General features: G+C 25.1%; 1 protein-coding gene and 2 non-coding genes across 4 annotated transcripts; 2 read left to right on the forward strand and 1 right to left on the reverse strand.

Moving 5' to 3' along the window:
- Positions 1 to 807: 807 nt before the first annotated feature.
- LOC145844042 (uncharacterized) lies at positions 808 to 11,715 on the forward strand. Of its 2 annotated transcripts, none has more exons than XM_082951371.1 (11): positions 808 to 911; positions 2,225 to 2,287; positions 4,943 to 5,060; positions 7,176 to 7,278; positions 7,927 to 7,978; positions 8,283 to 8,401; positions 8,557 to 8,666; positions 9,644 to 9,710; positions 10,364 to 10,578; positions 10,685 to 10,806; positions 11,047 to 11,715. In XM_082951371.1, exons 1-11 carry the CDS (start codon positions 827 to 829, stop codon positions 11,172 to 11,174), a joined length of 1,182 nt encoding a protein of 393 aa, XP_082807497.1. In that variant the 5' UTR covers positions 808 to 826; the 3' UTR covers positions 11,175 to 11,715. The 2 variants fall into 2 exon arrangements, with proteins under 2 accessions (XP_082807497.1, XP_082807498.1); XM_082951372.1 differs by having other exon boundaries at positions 10,700 to 10,806.
- A 5,143-nt stretch (positions 11,716 to 16,858) lies between these two features.
- Positions 16,859 to 16,940, forward strand: Trnas-cga (transfer RNA serine (anticodon CGA)). The gene has a single exon. It is a non-coding gene; the product is annotated as a tRNA-Ser (tRNA).
- A 1,766-nt stretch (positions 16,941 to 18,706) lies between these two features.
- Positions 18,707 to 18,788, reverse strand: Trnas-cga (transfer RNA serine (anticodon CGA)). Its single transcript has one exon. It is a non-coding gene; the product is annotated as a tRNA-Ser (tRNA).
- Positions 18,789 to 19,342: the final 554 nt, after the last annotated feature.

A 19,342-nucleotide genomic window follows, 5' to 3' on the forward strand; every position in this document is an offset into this window, starting at 1 on the left:
TTATTTAAGTGGTTTTATTGTTTAAAACAAAGTTGTTTTAGCTCTCCAAAATGTTTACCATAAGTTTCAAGTTTATCATTAATTATATTTGTTACGTTGTAACATTTTCTTTAAAATTTTACTTATTTTTCGTTTATTTTGGACTGTAATTACAAAGGCACCGTTTAAATCCTTTTTAATCTTTTTTATTTTATTATTTCCGTTTTTAAGTTTAGCTGCCTTATGCCTTGTAAGTTTTATAAGCATTGCCATGTCAAAAAAATTTCAAAATATTTTCAGTTTAAATTGCTTTTTAATTTTAATATTAAAATTTACGTTGTAAAAAAATTTTTTTATTGAAAGTTTTAAAGAGTCATTAATAAAGTTCCCATACATTTTATCAACATACACTTTCTGAAAGTTTACTTTGCTGCAAAACTTTAGTTATTTCAAAATATTTTATTTTTCAAGTTTGAAACTTGAAAGCACTTATGCAATTTATAATGACACTTAATGTAATTTATAAGTTGAAAAATACGCACAGATTTTTGTTTTCGTAAAGTTTATTTAAATTTATTTAACAACTTCTTTTACATTTCACTATTTTAAAGTTTTCTAAACTTTATATGATAAAGGTTTAAAACATTTTTAAAATTTGATCGAAATTAATTTATTTCAACTTTTATAAAACCAGTTTTAAAATAAGCTATCTAGTTTCCTAAAACTGTTTGTCATGTTCCTTATAAAGTTTTTATATATCAATTCTACATTTCTTTACTTGAAAATTCCTGAATTAGTTGTTTAATATATCTTCTGGTAAATTTTGTGCTTGTTTTCAGGTTTTATAATGTCTTCAAATCTAAATGGCGACAATAAAAATAATCTAAGCTCAGAGAATTCTATTGACGAAAGTTCTTTAGATGTTGACCAAGGTACGTTTGTTTTTAATTGTTTTAGTTATACTGCAACAATATTTTTACTATGAAAAAATTAATCAAAAAAATAATTTTTATAATCAATATACTAATCAAAAACTGTTTTCTTGTAAACACCCGTGCTTATTAATCAATCATAATTTAAAACAGTCACGAATGAGTTTTATAACAAAATTTATGCGACATTCTAGTGGTTGGGTTTGAAATCTGCTTTAAATTTGCATGAAAACCGCGTAGAAAATAAAAGTAGAATATAAATCAAACTTTAGTGAGATGTCTGAACTACATTTCATACAGTTTGTGGTTTAATGCCGCTTAAAATGAAGTTGCATTCTATTTCATAATTTTTGAAGTTTTTGTGCCGTGCACAAAACGCGTTGATACATTAATCAAATTAGTCAATTTAGATGTTCAGATAATACTTTTACAAAGCTGGTTCCTTAAGATGTGGTCTATCATTCGAGTGTATAAACAACAACAATTTTTTTTCTTAAGTCCGTCACTTCAAAAAAAAATAAGTTTTTTTTTAATAATCTAGTTTTATCAATAACTATGAAGAACCACTGAGATAAGAATTAAATATTAACTAGATACTTTTTGGTTTATTTGTATAAAAACCAAAAATATAATTTAAAAAATCCAAAGCGAGTATCATAACAGTTTTTATAAAACATTTAGTCTAACGTACTTTTTGGTTTATGAAAATTTATAGCATTAATATTCTAAACGTAATTTGTTTCTGTAAAAAATAGTTTAAAATTTTACAAACTTAAATTTGAACACGCAAATATACATATTTAAGAAAATACTTTAAGTTTATTAACTTGATCTTTTTAATTTCATATTATATGTATTGTGATGGAATGCACTAGCTGTGAGTAAATCAGACATAATGAATGTAAACTGTTTTCAAAAACGGAATTTTCGTGAAATATTTTTTAGTCTTTTTCAAATTTTTTATAATAAATAAACTTAAAATTTCGTATATAAATATGTTGATTAATTATGATTTGAAGATAAACTATTTGTCTTTGAAATTTATGTGGGAAAAATTTAAAGCTCAAATTTTGTCATTTCAATTTATTTCAATCAATTTAAAATAAAATATATATTTTAAAATTGGAAATGATTAAATGTTATAATTTCAATATGTTCTAATTTTATAAATATTTACAACTATTTTTGAAAGTTTGTGTTCATGTTTTTACATTCACGTATTTGCACTAACATAAGTTTATCTATTTATTTCACTCTATTCAAAAAGTTTTTATTCAGTAAAATATATAAAATTTTTAATGTTTTATTTCCAGCAATCACTGTTTGCAAGGTTAGAGAAGATGGTGAACTCGCACTGAGGCTTCAGAAAGAAGAAGGTTTTTTTATTGTTGTTATTTGTTTGTAAGTTATATACTTTATTGTTTGCATCATCATAATTTGTGTAAAGTTTTTTAAAATATTAAGTTTAATTTATAGTTGTATGAATTACATTTTATTAAAGATTAAATCATGCGTATTTTGTGTTTCTTAAATATTTATATTGACTTTCATCAATTTAAACCAAATTATTAAAAAAAATCTAACAAAATAGTTTTGATAATTTGATATTAACATAAAGCAAGTTTTAATTTTTCCTTGATTACTTTTTAGTTTAAGAACTGCTGATACTACTGAATTATTTGTATCTGCTGTAAATTGTTTAAGCATAACAGTTATGTAGCTCAGTACGTTGCTGCAAGTCTGTATCAAAAACATTATTTTAGAATTTTGAATAACAGTCAAAAGATTCAACTCTTCTTATTGCAACTTCAATCTGATTAGAAGTCTATGGAATTCCCTTGACTCATTATTAAAAAAAGAATTGATAAAAATACTGTCTATTAGAGTGAATATGTTGCCCTCAAAAATTTAAATTTTAGAATTTGCTTAGCCCATTTTTTGTGCGTGTCAAATCACATGAAAAGACATCTCAAAAAAGTTAGCTTCTTAGTTAGCTATAAGTCTGTTAGAGCAAAACACTTTTGAAAATTTTGAAAAAAGAAACATAGTAAATAGTCATGATTTGTATATTTAAAATTGTTAACTAAAAAATATAATTTTGTATGATTTTTACAATGTTAAAAGCTAAGTTAATTTTTAATCAAGTTTGTTTTAGGTAAAACTTTAATAGGTGTTATTTTTAAAGTTATTTATGTTGTGCTTAGTAATATTTTTGAGTAAATTACGTTACTTGACTATATAAATAAAATGTAATGTCGATAGTGGAAAAACACAATTACACATATAACGATAAATAAAACTTAAGAACATATTTGATATTAAGAGATAAGACGAAAACTTCGAGCTACATTTAATTAAAAATAACAAACAAAAAGCCTATTGTTCACAGTTTTTCATGATGATTAAATATTAATGATGTAAAATGAAAAATTTGACTAAACTTAAGCAAAAACCAACAGTTGTATGGTTACAAAAATGTAAGTTTGTCAAAAGAATTTCTACAATTAATACTTTTTACTCCACTTTTAAACATTCACAAGTAAAACTGATTAAAAACGAGCACAAGTTAGAATGGTAAGTAAATTTTTTAAACCCACTTTTACAATTAATTTGTCATTAATTTTTACAGTGTATAAATAAACAATGGAATAAATAGTCTACCAAGCTTTTCTGTTTTAAGTATAACTTGTCTAATACACAGGGTTGCCAAAAAACCTGGCATTTAAAAAAACCCTGGAAAAACAAGTAAATTAAGAAATTTCAAAAAAAAACCTTGAATTTTGAACAAAAATAACTATAAAACCTGGAAAAACCTGAAATTTTCAATATTTTTTACATGTAAAGTTATAAAATTTATGTTTGATACAAAATATCCATCATTTATGTATGGTTTTTTTGTTATCAATATTTTTTTTACTAAAAGACACATTTTAAGTAGCTTTAGAGTATATTTTTAATGTTATTATTATGTACCAGATATACCTTAAATTTGAATTTATACCAAAAATTGACCCAAAAACTGTATTTTCGAAAACCTAAAAGAAGTTCAGAAAACTTAGAAGAATTTTCTCAAAAACTTTTGTCAAACCTGAATAAAGGATGTAATTAAGTTCTAAGTAAATCTGAAACAGTTTAGTGTAAGTTTATATTTGAAGTTCTAAATTGAACAAAAATAGTTCTCAACCTATTTGAAAATAAGGATACAAATATACAACATTAATTAATCAAAATTTTATTTGTAAAACTCAGTTTCACCCTTTAAGGGATCTTCAGTTACAATCTTTAAATCTGAAAAACAAAAGTAAAACAAAACATGGAAGATACTAAAAAGTAAAACAAAACAAGTAAATTCCAATGCAATTTTAAATTAGTTCAGTTTAACTCCAGCTAGCTAGTAGTTTATCAAGTTATAAATTTAGTTCAAATTCCTTTGTTCATGGTAATATGTAAGTCATTTAGTTTATTTATTCACTTTAAGCTGATTGTATTTTTTAATTTAGTAGTTATATGTTCAATACCTAAGTAAAAGTTTTCAATTTATTAAGTAATTCTAGTACATAAAATTTTCATGTTTAAGACACTTTCTAAATATCATAAGTTACAATTTCTAATTTACTTGTTTTGTTTTACTTTTTAGTATCTTCCATGTTTTGTTTTACTTTTATTTTTCAGATTTGAATTGTAACTGAAGATCCCTTAAAGGGTGAAACTAAGTTCTACAAATAAAATTTTGATTAATTAATGTTGTATACAGTTTAGTTTAATTAAAATTAAATAAACTAAACTTTTTAATAAACTAAAGTAGTAATTTTATAAAATAGTTTTATAAAATACCTCATAAATTAAAATTGGTTTTACGTAGTCAACATTAAAGTTTTGATGACTTTTAGGCTCGTTTATTTAAGCACTAGTCTTTAATTTTTGTAATATTTAACTTTTTTTAATCAAAAAATTTTAAAAACTCAAAACAACTCAAATTTACCGATTATTATATATAACTAAACACATATTTATGTATTTTTACAATTCAGAGGAGCGTCATTACGCGAGAAATATAGAAATAAGGCAACTTGCGATACACGATCTGAAGAAAGCGAAAGAGCTTCAGGATGTCGAAGACAGGAAACACCAGGAGTGGAAGAAAAAAAGGTGAGCACCACTTTTATGAGTTTTTTTTGTGAAATTTTCAAGTTTTCATGCATGATTACTACCGAAAGTCAAAAAAAAAATACCGACTATATTTACTTTAACATGTTTTTATTAAAATAAAATTTCTGGTTTTAGAAATGTCTTGTACATATGAATTTTATTAAACTCAATGAAAAACATCTACTAACCGAAAGTACAAATACTTAATTTACTAACTCGACGGTGTTGTTTATATTTATCCTTTATCATGATTGTTTTTAAAAAATAAAAACTAATAAAAACTAATATCAATTTTTTAACATAAACGCGTCTCATATGTAGATTATTTTTTGATTTATTTCTGACAAACTAAAGTTTGAAAAAATAGTTTAACTAAATAATACTTTGTGCAAGCTAAGTGAGCTTGTATATTAGACAATCGTAGATTAAAACTTTTGATTTATTAATAGGGAGTTCTCTACATTTTAATAATGTACTAAAATATTTCCCTAAAATAATTTTATAAATTGTTTAATGTCTTACTATTTATGTTGTTTGAAATGAAAGCTAGCTACATTGTATAAAAGACTAAAGAGTTAGTGTGGCTTAAACATATTTAAAAAGCATTATTTGTTTGTCATTTCTCTTTAAAAACTGTAAATAGTTAAGTTATGTTATAAAAGTTTACAGTTTTCACACATTGATTATTTTTCTAGTTTGATTCCATTTTATTACTTAAAACCAGCGATTTAAATTAATAATGTATAGTAAACTCTCGCATCTTTACGCACTTATGACGTTACGCTCTCTCGTTTTTGTTACGCATTTAAGAATTCTAAAAAGTTTAAAAATTCTTTTTTTTTACTGTGGCACAAACTAGGTTTATTGTATATTTTTTATTTAAAATATGTTTTTAAATGTTAACTCACCTCTCTATATCTTTAGACTTTGTAAACTATGTTCCTTGACTAATTGAAAAAACCTTTAGTTATACCTCATTATAATAGAAATTTTGTTAATAATAAGAGTTTAAAGTAAAATTCTGAAAGAAATATGACTGTGCTAAATAATGAAAGTATAATGAAATAAAGAGAGTAATATTTTTTGCATTTTTAGTTTGTGCCTTCCATAAAGAACCTATTGTACTCTATGGCTTTAACCTTTATTGCTTAGGTGTCTTAACACCCCTCCTTTTATACCTTTTAATAAATAAAAAATTTCAAATCCTTAAATTCTTATGGCATGGAATTTCATTCCTACTCAAAAGTCCATTAATATATCTTAAATTCAATGCAAGACAAGTTTATCCTTATGTGGACATAGGTCAAACTAAAAAAAGCTTTAGTAACATAAACAATGTTTATTAAACATTTTTCTTATATTTTGTATATTTTTGTTCAACAGAAGAAATCCATTACAGCACCTAATGCATATTTTTGTAAAAGGCTTTAGAAACAAATTTTAATGTAGACACCACACCATTTCTTAATTGTAAAGAAATGCTTAATTATAAATTGAATTTGCTAAGTAGAATAGAATATAAATGTTAAGTATCAAATAAGTCACATATAAATAAAGATCAAAAGATAATCTACTTATTTTTAAAATTAGTAAAAATTTTTCACAAGCATTGTTATTTTAGATAAATTTAAGTCTTTTTTTTAATAAATGTTTACTTTTATCTTTTGTTTTGATATTTAAAAACAAAATAAACAAATTTTTAAAAGTCGGAAAATCCCCAGTCTGCTTTAAACTAGAAGCAATATCAAAAACAGCAATTATAATAAGTATATTTGGTACCTCTCGTATATTTACGCACTTTTTCTGTGGACACAATATGCGTAAATAAGCAAGAGGTTACTGTATTACTTAACTGTTTTTTTTTTTCTTAAACTCAAACTAAACCTACTTACATAAAGCATAGTGGTAGCAAAAATTGATGTTTAATTTACTTTTAAAGTTTAGTTCTTGAAACAGATGGTAGCAGCCAAACTTTTCTAAAACTACATCTTTGCTTTATTCTTAGTTAATAATTTTTATTATTAATTTCTTTTAAGTGTTAAAAGACTTTATAAAGAGTTTTTACTACAAATAAAATATTTTATCACTTTTTACCACTTAAAACACTCTATACAGAGAGGAGGAAAACTTGAGAAAAGCTGCTTACATTCAGCAGAAGTACTACAGAAGGGACTTGGAAGAGAAAGAGAGAAAAGAAAGGATTGATCGTTTGAGCCAGGTATTTTTGTATAATTCAAGTACCAATGTTATTATAAAATATACTATTGTACTTGTAAATGTATATGTAAATGTATATGTATTGTATAATGTCTTTAATAATCCATAAATTGTGTTTTTCTCATTTAACTTTGTAGTACCATTTTTAATAAAGTTGGTTGTTGTTAACTAACGAAAGTTTATTCTTAATTTTTATGCTTTTTTTGAATTTTTATTTTTGTAACATTTGAATTTTTATTTTCTAGAAAAACTTTTTTATAACTATTGTTGGTTTTCAATGTCAGTAGATGCAATAGTTAAAATATAGATTAAAACAAAATATACGTTTGAATAAACTCATAAAAAGAACATTGAGCTTGATAGAAAACAATTTTCTATCTAAACTAGATTAAAAAGTTTTATATTATGAAATTTATAACATTTAAGTCAGCAAATGATTTTATGTAAGTCTAGAATTTAAACACCAGTTAACAATATAATCTATTGTTGTTTTGTTAATTATTCATGTCAATTGTTGCGTATCGGTTGCCAATTCCAAGCCATTTGTAAAAAACTAATTATCAGCTATTAACTTATTTTATTCCTTAGTGTTATAATGCTATTTATTACATTTTTTATTTAAGCTTGAATATAAATATTTATTGTACAGAGAAAAGCTTTGGAATTGGCTGAAAAAGATGAAAAGAAAAGAAAACAGCTCGGTAGTAAAATACTTTTAAATTTATTTGTTTTTTTATTAATATTTATACTTAGTTGTTTCAAGAGTTTATCGTGCTATAATATACAACCTAACGATTTTACCTAAAATAATAAATTTATCTAAACAAGTATTGAAATAAATCTGCAATTTAAATGTTAAAAGAATCTGTACTTTAAACTTTAATATATAGATTATTAAACCATATCAACCTATTAAATCATTTAGCACAAACTAAGTTCTATAAGTATCGTTTTGAATAAGTTCTATAGTCACATATAATCCTTAAAAAACATACAACTTTGCAGAAAAGCTTCAAGTAATAAATGATCAGAAAATAGCCGAACAGATGATGAAAAACATGAGAATTAACAACGGAAGAGAAAACAAAAATTATAAACAACCTGACAGATACACTACCGATGAAGTGAGATAAATTATAGTTATTGAACAAAAGTTGCTTATGTTTCAAAATTAGAAAGTTGTAAAATGCATGAAACTCTAGTTTGTTGTGTGTTGTTTTAAATGAAATAAGTTAAATTTAAATTGATATTGTTGATGACATCATTATGTTTTTTTTAGGAAATTGCACGTAGGATGTACTTGAAAGACAAGCAAGAATTAGAACGGAGGAAAATTGAGAAGCTAGACAAAAACAAAGCTGTTTTGTTACAAGATGAAGAACTAGCCAGGTGAATATATGATAAATAGAAAAATGTATACGGTAATTATATTTTAATTACTACGAAATGTTCAGGGTTGCCACATGGTCAGGAAAAGTCAAGAAAAAAAATTTTAATGACAATAGTCAGGAAAAAATAGGGGGTTTTGAAAAAAAGTCAGGAAATTTGATAAAATGTTTAAAAAAGTCAGATTTTGTCAGTTTAAATTTACAAAATTTCTTATCTTCCAAAGCCTTCAAATGGTAAAAGTTAAGTAAAAATCCTTTAAAGTCAGAATAAAATTCCAAAATTTTCACAGAAATTAAAAAAATTATTTAATGCCTTCTTCTGGTATAAATTAGTAAAATATCCTTTATAAAACTGCAAAATTTTTCTAATAACAAGTACGTTATTGTTTTAAGATTTTAGTTGTGAAAGTTCGTTATTAAGTTAAGGTTTTAATTGTAAAAGTTCCTTATATGTCGTTTGGTTTATTTAGATACATTTATGCTAGGAGGTGCTAAAAAATTATGTCTTTTTTCAGACAAGCTGTGTTTATAAGGTAAATAATACAAGTATTGTGCTGATAGAGCTGTTTATTGCAAATGCATCAATCATACACAGATGGTTCAAGTGGTTTAATGGAATTTGATGATTGAATTTAGCAAAAAAGCTGTTGTTTTAACCTGTATTAAAATTAAATTGAAAGCTTTATATAGTTTCAAGTGTTAGGTTATGTATTTTAGAATAAGTTTAATTTAACATTTTTATTTAGAAAAGTCAGGAAAATTTTGTAAAAAGTCAGGAAAAGTCAGGAAATTTGTCTCAGCTTGATCTGTGGCAACCATGAATGTTAGCTTTAAATTTGTTCGGGGTTTTAAAACATTTTATTTTTAAAACAGTCACTAGATTTATAGTGTTTGCAAATAAAATTAAAAAACTCTTAATTATAGTTTAATAACTTTTTTTTTAATCAAATCAAATAAATTCATATTGTATTTTTAAAGGCACATTCATGAAGCAGAACTGAAAGAAGCATCGAAAGTTCGCCTTAGACCTCAACGACCGAAGCAGGTTTAAATTATTTTCCTTTAAATTAGCTTCTTTTTTTCTAAATTAAGATATAGATCGGGTATCTCAATTTGACTGGCTCCTTCAAAATGTTTGTTGACAACAACTCAATTGCTTTCAATCAAACTGCTTTTTAAATTGACAGTAGATGTGGTAAACTTACATGTAGTTTTAGACAAAACTAAATATATTAGTAAAAATATATAATCACTATATAACTGCGTTTTAATTAAAAACTCAAATGATGACAGATGTCGCGGCTTACTTAGGTTTGGCCTTTATTCCTAAATCCTAGGCTAGTTATTTTGACTTATAAGGTTAAGCTTTTTTTTTTCTTGCTAATAATGTTAATTTTGTAAGTGTTCAACCTTAAATAAGAGTAATTTTTTTGCTATTACTATATTTTTAAAAGTTTTCTCATTAGATAAATATTATATGATATTCCTCAGGCTTATTTATGGTCCTTTAGGCTGCCTTTTTTGCTTCAAATAGAGCGACCCAGTGATAATCGTTCTTGTAATACTCTACCTTATAAAATAAATATCAAATCGATAAAGCTTTCTCTTTATGTATCGGTGTTTCAAGCATCTTTTATAGATAATTCTTCTTAAAATGTTTATTAATTACAAAAAAAAATTTTTTTTTTTTTATTTTAGCCTTCAAACCGGCCAAGGTCCAGAGACATGTTGAACGAAAATTACCACAGATCTGAACACAGGGTTGATCACAGGGGGGACCACAGGGGAGACCAAAGAAGTTCGCTGAACGAGCAAAGAAGGACCCATCAAGAAAGGGGCGTCCCATCCAGGGGAACTCCGAAAATAAAAACTCAAAACCAACCCGCAAGGCCGCCACCCCCAAAAAACACAAAGTATTTTAACTAACTTTCAACCTAGTATTTTTATTCGTTTCTTTACTTAACACAAATAAACATTCAATCAAGTATTTGATATACTTTTTAAATTTTGCTCAAACAGAAAATCTTCATCCAGGGAAGGTTCTTCTCGAAACCAGCCAAGCGTGAGATCGTACGACCACCCTGTTGCCATGGCAGCCTCGTCATCAAGCAATTTTTATGGGGATCGGCTTCACGACAACGGTGCTTAGATTAAAGTTACCTGATTAAACTTTTGATTAAACTTTCTTAATTTCTGCTAATATTTCTCCTGTCCCTATTGGGATATTAAAACATTTTTTAGCTTTTAATACTCTTTGCCCTTTTAATTTTCAACAAATAATAAGTCTCAGTTCTTTTTGCTTAAATATCTACTAAATGCTTATAAAGTTTCTGATAAAGTGTGTAACTACTAGATTAATTACTTAGTATTTATTTGTTAAGATAAAGACATTCCTATCGATGATGACGATTACGAACACAATTACCGCGCATTAGTTGACAAGCACAGCAAGGGAGGGAACGGTAGAAGGGAAAGTGGGAAGAAGAAGGGAAAATCTTGGTGGAAGTGAAACATTAGGTTGAATTTGTAATGAATAATGAAATAGAAAAATTGATAAACGTTTACGTACAATCGTTTATGTGCTGAAGTTAAAGTTATATTTTTTTACTTAGCTTATTACAAATATCATAACAAAGTATTACACAAAACTATTTTTAATAGTTTGAGTTCATATAAATTTCTTATCTTGTTATTTGATAAATAAGTTTTTTGAAATGTAACTGACAAAGAAGTATAGAACTTATAATTCTTTTATTTTTGACACTAAACTGATAAACTTGTTAGTAGTAGGTTTATTAATAAATTGCTAAACCGTTCCCAATTTCATTTATGCACATAAAATACTTCCGACATTTTTCTTTGATGCGCTTAAACAAACAATTAGAATATAAAGTTTTTTTTTTAACTGACTTGAATAAAAACAAGTAAGTTTTATAATCATATATTTGCACTTTGCATTGATAATACTTTGAAATACTTGCATAAAAACAACTTTACTAAAGTGAGCTGTTTGTTGCTATGTCAATTAAAAACATTTAAATCAAAATTTTTCAAAGTCATTTTCAAGATTTTTTCATATAAGTCTAAATAAAAATACTGTTTTGATTAAGCTTTCAATTATTATTTTTTATTAGATATGTACTTTAGTTTCTACGATTATATATGTAGATTTTGTTTATCATTCAGTTATTTATTAATTTTATGTAATTTTTTTATTTTCATCTCCTTTTTCTGCCTTATTTATACTTTCTGGTACAAATTGTGTATATTATGAGTATATCAAAAACATGTATTTGTTTTTGAATTTATATATTTATATTTAAATAAAAATTAAAATTTTATTTATAATATTTTTATAGTTGGTATATATTTATACATTTGTTTTTGGTAAGTAATAATGAAAATACAATTTTTTTTAAACTCTAGTTAAACATTTTTTGCCCAAAAACCGTGTTGTTTTTCATTTAGAGTTTTTATATACTTTACTATTTAAAAAGTTCAAACTATTGTTTCTAAAGTAAGTGTATGGTATAACTAAAAAGTTTTAGCTTAAAGTGTTGCGAAACAAATTACGTATTTCAAAAATAATTATTTAAACTTTTTATATACAGGTCCGGCCTTTTTAGCTTATTTTATAAAGTAAGATTTTTTTTTCAACAAAATTACTTTAAAAGTAAAAGTAGAAAGTAATTTAAAAGTAAAACATCGAGCATTAATAAGACCACAGTAATAAAGTTTTTTGAAATTTGTAAAAATGTATAAAATAAAAATTTCTGTGTGCTGTTAATTCACTAATATTTATAAACCTTTCTCGGTATGAAAAGTACAAAATTTTTCAGTTAAAATTTGACGGTAAATTATTTTCCACTTGCATATTATTAAGTGTATGCTTACTGAACTGGATCAATAAAATTATGTTCATTGATTAATTCAATCTAAATAATTAAAAGGCACAACATTTTTTTTTTGTTCTAGCTAAAATTCTAACTAATTTGTTTTATTCATAAATCAATTAGTATTCCTATACCATGGTTGAAAACTTTTCTACTCGATACACCAAATGTCATTTTGTACATAACGGCCAGTAGATTTTTTCGACATAGACTTTCTCCGACCACTTTTTTATCTTTTTGTAAAATTATACTAAAATAATAAAAATTTGTCTAAGTAATTAGCTTTATAGTTTTCTTACAATTCAGTTTACTTATATCTAAGTTTTATTTTTTGTTTAGTTTAAATTAGTGTTTCAATCATCTAAAATTTTCTTTTTGCATTTTCAATAAAAAGTTTAGTCGCAGGCCGGATCCTACCCACAGGCCGTATGTTGTCCACCCCTACATTATGACAAAATTGATTGAATTTAAAATAAATAAACAGGAATTGTTAATCTATTATCTTATTATTGGTAGAATATAGTCAATGGGATGGACAATGTACAGACGTCTGTCGCGCGACGTGTTTTTAAGCTTGATAACTTTTTTGCTAAAATGTTTGGTTTACGTTTTTTTTAATCTAGTTTTTAGGTCCAATTGCTTAACAAAATGAACAAAGACATTAAAACAATTGAACCACATACTATTTTACAATACTTTTAAACATTTCTAAAGTAGCGGTGCACAATTTTACCTTGAAACAACAACTTAAATCGTAGAAAAAAATTAACAAAAAAGTTTTTAATTTTAGTATTCGTAGGAAAATTCACTATAAGTAAAATTACTGTATGTTATAAAGCTACTAGTTGCACAAGTATTTTCTGCATTACCTCTACGAATGTAAAACAAATCTGTAAACTAAGCATAATATATTTAAAGTAATTCATAACTCAATTCACGTATAAAGCTCTAGATTATTATAAAATTCTATTTAAAAACAGCTTATTGCTACACAGTTAAATACTTTTTTCTATAAGGTAAAAGTTTGTTTTAAGAAATATTAAAAAAGTTATGAAGCTTGTGTTTTTATGAATTCTCTAATAAGTTGAAAAAAAAATTCTGATATAAAGCTTTACTAGTTTTTAATGGGTATCTTTGATGTTTAAAAAGTAAAGTGTTTCTAATGTTTTTAGATTTAAAAAGAACATGCTAATTTTATTTAAAATAACAAATAATCTAGATATTAAGTCAAGAGATGCTCCTAATTTGTAATTTAGTTTAACCGGTCTGACAAAGTTATTCTATTTCGTGCAAAATAATTATTGGAAAACAGTAAATATTTTATAGTTCAGTAACATAAGGCTGAAGTTAACTTATTAAACTAAAATTTCTGAGTAAAGTAAACTTAATTCCTAAAACAACTATTATTAAAATAGGTGAACGTTTTTTTAAAATCAAAAAATTCAAGCTCTTAATTTTTTTAAAGGCCCACAACTCAAGTTTTATAAAAAAAAAATTTAATGAAAGTGTGTATGTATGTTTAATACAAAACCTACAAACACTTTATTTTTTGAAAAACTCTTAATAATTTTAGATATATAGCTAAAACAAGTTTTAAAGTATAGTTATTTTTAGTAACTGTTTTTTACAAAACCAAAAACAAAGTTTGCAAGTTTTATTTAGACTTACCGTACACATTTTTTGTTTTTTTTCAGATACATATAAATTTTTGAGTTTTTGCCCTTTATATTCTATTTTAAGAACTTGACCTACCCGAACTATAATTGTCATATTATTATTGAAAATTTGCTGTAAAAGAAATTTTTACGACGAAGTAGATTTTTTTATAAGGGTATGTTATGTGTATCAATCTTATACAGTGTTAGATTGTAGACACCAGTTTGCAGAGATATTTTTGAAATGAGAATTTTTAAATAGAAAAATCAATAGGTTGCATGTGTTTCCCCTTAAAAATTTCCCTTAGTGTTAGGAATCACATAAAAAAAGCTTTTAACACGTGCTTTTGACATTTTTCTAAAAACAAACCTATGTAAATTGTATGGGACTTTAAAAAATATTTGATCTTAAAGTTATTGGTTAGAAAGTTTTCTACATTTTGCAATCATCACAAAAATACATTCTTCGCATTTTAAGACGATTTGAAGAAAATTTAAGGAGGCGACTTTTGATTTTCTCAAAAAAAAATTACTAACAAAAAATAATAAAAGTTATATAAAATAGAAAAAAATACGTCCGTAGTTTTTTTTTAAATGGTCTTAAAACGCGTAAAATGTGTTTTAGTTAAAATGCAACATGTAGAACAAATATCAACCAAATACTTAAAGGTCGAATTCTTAAGTTTTTATACAATTTACATAGGGTTTGTTTCAGAAAATGTCAAAATTTCTGAATGGTGTTAAAAACTAGGAAGTTATTTTTTTGTATTATTTTATGTAATTCACCAAGCTGAAAAAATATCTAATTTGGAGACTCGAGGATTAGGGCAATAGGTGCACCTTAGTGTACAACTTTAAAAACTACGTACTAAAATAAAACATAATTTGTAGTTTTGTCAAAAGAAATTATTAACTCTTAAAATAAGATAAAAACTCAATGTGCCGCATAAAAAAAGATTGAATATAGTTTTATCTGCATTTATCTTCCACCTGCTGTTTGCAAAGGTTTATTTGAAAATTATAAACAAACATATTATATCATCTTTTTAAGTGTAATTCTAAAATGAACACATTGATAGCTAAGTTCTATCAACTGACTCAGTTTTATTATTTACATTACTTATTAATATGTATATAATCAGTATTTATTTAGGCCATCATTAAAAAAGTTGAGATGTTTCGCCTGTACACTAAATAATGAAATTTAAGACACGACCATCAACAACAGTATCCGAGACGACCTACGACCAGTTTAGGACTCATCAGGCAGCTATAGTTGAGAGAAACGGCTATTTAGACCTTACCAAGGGGGGTTAAGTGCATATGCACTGAAGCAAACGTTTGTGGGTAAAATCCAAAAAATTTACTTAGCCAAATCGTTCACAGTTCTAAGACAATGTCAGCTTATTGTGATATTTTTGTTTACGCTCGTTTGATCAGTTTTAGCAATTAATTATTACGGCCATCATTAACAAAGTTGAGATGTTTCGCCATCAATAATAATAAACTTCACACGCGGTTTCTCGCGACTATGCCTGTCTGATGAGTCCTAATAAGGACGATACCGGTCGTAGGTTGTCTCGGATGTTGATTATTGTTTATTCTAAATATGAAAACATTCAACTGAGTTTAGTAGAAAGGTGTTAGTTTTTTATTTAAAGTTACTTAATTAGGTGCTAAAAGCTAAGTTTCATATATGATTTCGTACAATGCTTTAAAGTTGTAAATGATTTTCTCTTACTATTGTACCCAAATCCAGTATTAAAATATCTTACTTCCATTAACATTTATAATTTATTTAATTTTTTTAAGGCTGCTAGATAATTTTTTTTTTGTGGTTTTATAATACTGTTTTACTTTTTAAGGTTAATAGAACTTTTTGTGATTTTGTTAGTGATAACTTAGATGGTATTTATGATAAATAGATTTATTTTACCTTAACTTTACCAAAGTCAAATGTTTAAAATACTACCAGTATTTTTCAAATAACCTTTTTTGTTTCCAACCATCATATACTACATAGTGCATAATAACACAATGAAAAAAAACAACTTAATTTGTAAGCAATATTTAAATGACTTTTGCTTTATTTATAAATTTGTTTAAAACTTTAGCTTAACTTCATTGTATATTTTTAGTTTTGTACATTAATTTAATTAGCCATTATATAGTATTTATCATTAAAACAAAATATTTTTCTAAAGTTTAATTATATTCTAGCTAAGTTTTTATCAAATTTTGCATAACTTGTGGTTTAAATAGTTTTCTATTGCAGAATTGAATTTTGATACTCCGTTCAGCGGGTTTTTTAATAAACATTTTTTTAAATATATTAACCTTGATTTGAATTGATTCCTGTGTTAAATCTGTTTTAACTATTCTTTAAGATTACGTCATTCAAAATTTAAACATTTAACTAGCAAAATATTTGTAATACTTTAAACATTCGTTTAATTCTTAACAGTTTTATTGTACTTTTGAAGGATTTAAAAATAATTTTTTTGAATTATTTTATTCTTATAGCAGCAGAATGATAAGGTAATATTTAATTTACTAAAGTAAGTTTTAGGCAACAAAAACCGCAAAGCTTCTTACAACGTTAAAAATTAAAGTTTATAAACAATAAAAGTCGCATGTTAACGTGAGCTGCGATGGCCGAGTGGTTAAGGCGTTGGACTCGAAATCCAATGGGCATTGCCCGCGCAGGTTCAAATCCTGCTCGCAGCGCTTTTTGTCTGTTGATAAAAATTCTAAATATTTTCGATTAAATCTTTTAAGGAATTGTATGTAAAGGTTTATATTAAAAAAACTTTTAAAAGTTTAACTTCAAAATAACCTTGTAAAAAAACTTGTTATCAACTTCTAAGTTATTTTTAAGGCAGCTAAATAAAATAAGTGGTCACGTAGTTTGACTATTCGTGTAAGAATCTGTTGCTTTAGAACTTAAAGTGTGACAAATTTCTCATAGTTTTTGTCCTAATTTTCTAAATTAACTTGTTTGCATCATGTTTTAAGAATAATTAAGCATTTTACATTCAAATTTCTACTTTAATTATCACTATACTACTCAAGCATATAAAAGTTGTGCTAATTCACCACGTATAAAGCTGTTTATTTGAATAATGAAACATAACTGACCAGTTATTATTCAATAAAAATACCAGACACAAAAATTCAGTAAAACTAGATATATTTCAAGCAGTTTTCATCAGTAGAGTACAAAGCTAACAAGAGATAAGATTTTACAAACTTATATAGAAACCAAGCAATAGTATGGTGTGCAATGCATAAACTCCATGTATTTTTATTGTTTTAAAAATAAATCTAAAAAGTTATTTTTTTTTTTGCTTTAATTTATATTTTTTTAGCTATAATAAAATATAATACTGTCAAAATAAATCTGAAATATAAACACTGTTAAAAATAAAAACTTCATACCACTTGAACTGCAGTCTTGTATCTAAAAATATCTGGTGTTGATATCCAATTTTTCAGTTTGAGCTTTTCAACTTGAGATAACTTTCCAATCTGACATATTTTAGAATTACAACGTTTCTAGACAAGTTTTTGAGAACATTATGAATAAAACTTTCTTAAGTAAACACATAACTTAGTTAATTTTCGTTTGATTTTTATTTTATTCTTTAATTTCATTGATTTTTTATTTCTTAAGGGTTAAAATTAAAAATTTAAAAATATTTTTTTAGCTCATAAGAAACTGTATAAGCATGTGGACACTGTAAAAGCATACGACTTGATAACCAAAAGTTTTTTTGTTCACTAGGTCCCTAGACTAAACTTTTTGAGCGCTTTTTTAACGTTCAATAAATAATATATATTGTCATTATATTATAGTTTTACTGTAGATTAATTACCTTGTAAGTAAACTTAAGTTATTTTAATTGTTACTAATTTCTTTTGTTTTTTTAACTCTTTGATTACTTTTTTGATTGCTTGATTTCTATATAAGTTTGTAAAATCTTATCTCTTGTTAGCTTTGTACTCTACTGATGAAAACTGCTTGAAATATATCTAGTTTTACTGAATTTTTGTGCCTGGTATTTTTATTGAATAATAACTGGTCAGTTATGTTTCATTATTCAAATAAACAGCTTTATACGTAGTAAATTGAACACAACTTTTATATGCTTGAGTAGTATAGTAATAATTAAAGTAGCAATTTGAATGTAAAATGCTTAATTATTATTAAAACATGATGCAAACAAGTTAATTTAGAAAATAAGGACAAAAACTATGAAAAATTTGTCACACTTTAAGTTCTAAAGCAACAGAGTCTTACACGAATAGTCAAACTACGTGACCACTTATTTTATTTAGCTGCCTTAAAAATAACTTAGAAGTTGATAACAAGTTCTTTTACAAGGTTATTTTGAAGTTAAACTTTTAAAAGTTTTTTTAATATAAACCTTTGCATACAATTCCTTAACAGATTAAATCAATATTAATTAGAATTTTTATCAACAGACAAAAAGCGCTGCGAGCAGGATTTGAACCTGCGCGGGCAATGCCCATTGGATTTCGAGTCCAACGCCTTAACCACTCGGCCATCGCAGCTCACGTTAACATGCGACTTTTATTGTTTATAAACTTTAATTTTTAACGTTGTAAGAAGCTTTGCGGTTTTTGTTGCCTAAAACTTACTTTAGTAAATTAAATATTACCTTATCATTCTGCTGCTATAAGAATAAAATAATTCAAAAAAATTATTTTTAAATCCTTCAAAAGTACAATAAAACTGTTAAGAATTAAACGAATGTTTAAAGTATTACAAATATTTTGCTAGTTAAATGTTTAAATTTTGAATGACGTAATCTTAAAGAATAGTTAAAACAGATTTAACACAGGAATCAATTCAAATCAAGGTTAATATATTTAAAAAAATGTTTATTAAAAAACCCGCTGAACGGAGTATCAAAATTCAATTCTGCAATAGAAAACTATTTAAACCACAAGTTATGCAAAATTTGATAAAAACTTAGCTAGAATATAATTAAACTTTAGAAAAATATTTTGTTTTAATGATAGATACTATATAATGGCTAATTAAATTAATGTACAAAACTAAAAATATACAATGAAGTTAAGCTAAAGTTTTCAACAAATTTATA

Source organism: Thalia democratica, chromosome 9, assembly GCF_965202585.1.
Source record: "Thalia democratica chromosome 9, ktThaDemo2.hap1.1, whole genome shotgun sequence".
NCBI classification, from domain to species: Eukaryota; Metazoa; Chordata; class Thaliacea; order Salpida; family Salpidae; genus Thalia; species Thalia democratica.

Coding starts and splice junctions, on each gene's coding strand:
- LOC145844042 (XM_082951371.1), top strand. CDS start 827: ATGTCTTCAAATCTAAATGGCGACAATAAAAATAATCTAAGCTCAGAG. Junction 912..2,224: donor TTCTTTAGATGTTGACCAAG/GTACGTTTGTTT, acceptor TTTTATTTCCAG/CAATCACTGTTTGCAAGGTT. Junction 7,979..8,282: donor AAAGAAAAGAAAACAGCTCG/GTAGTAAAATAC, acceptor ACAACTTTGCAG/AAAAGCTTCAAGTAATAAAT.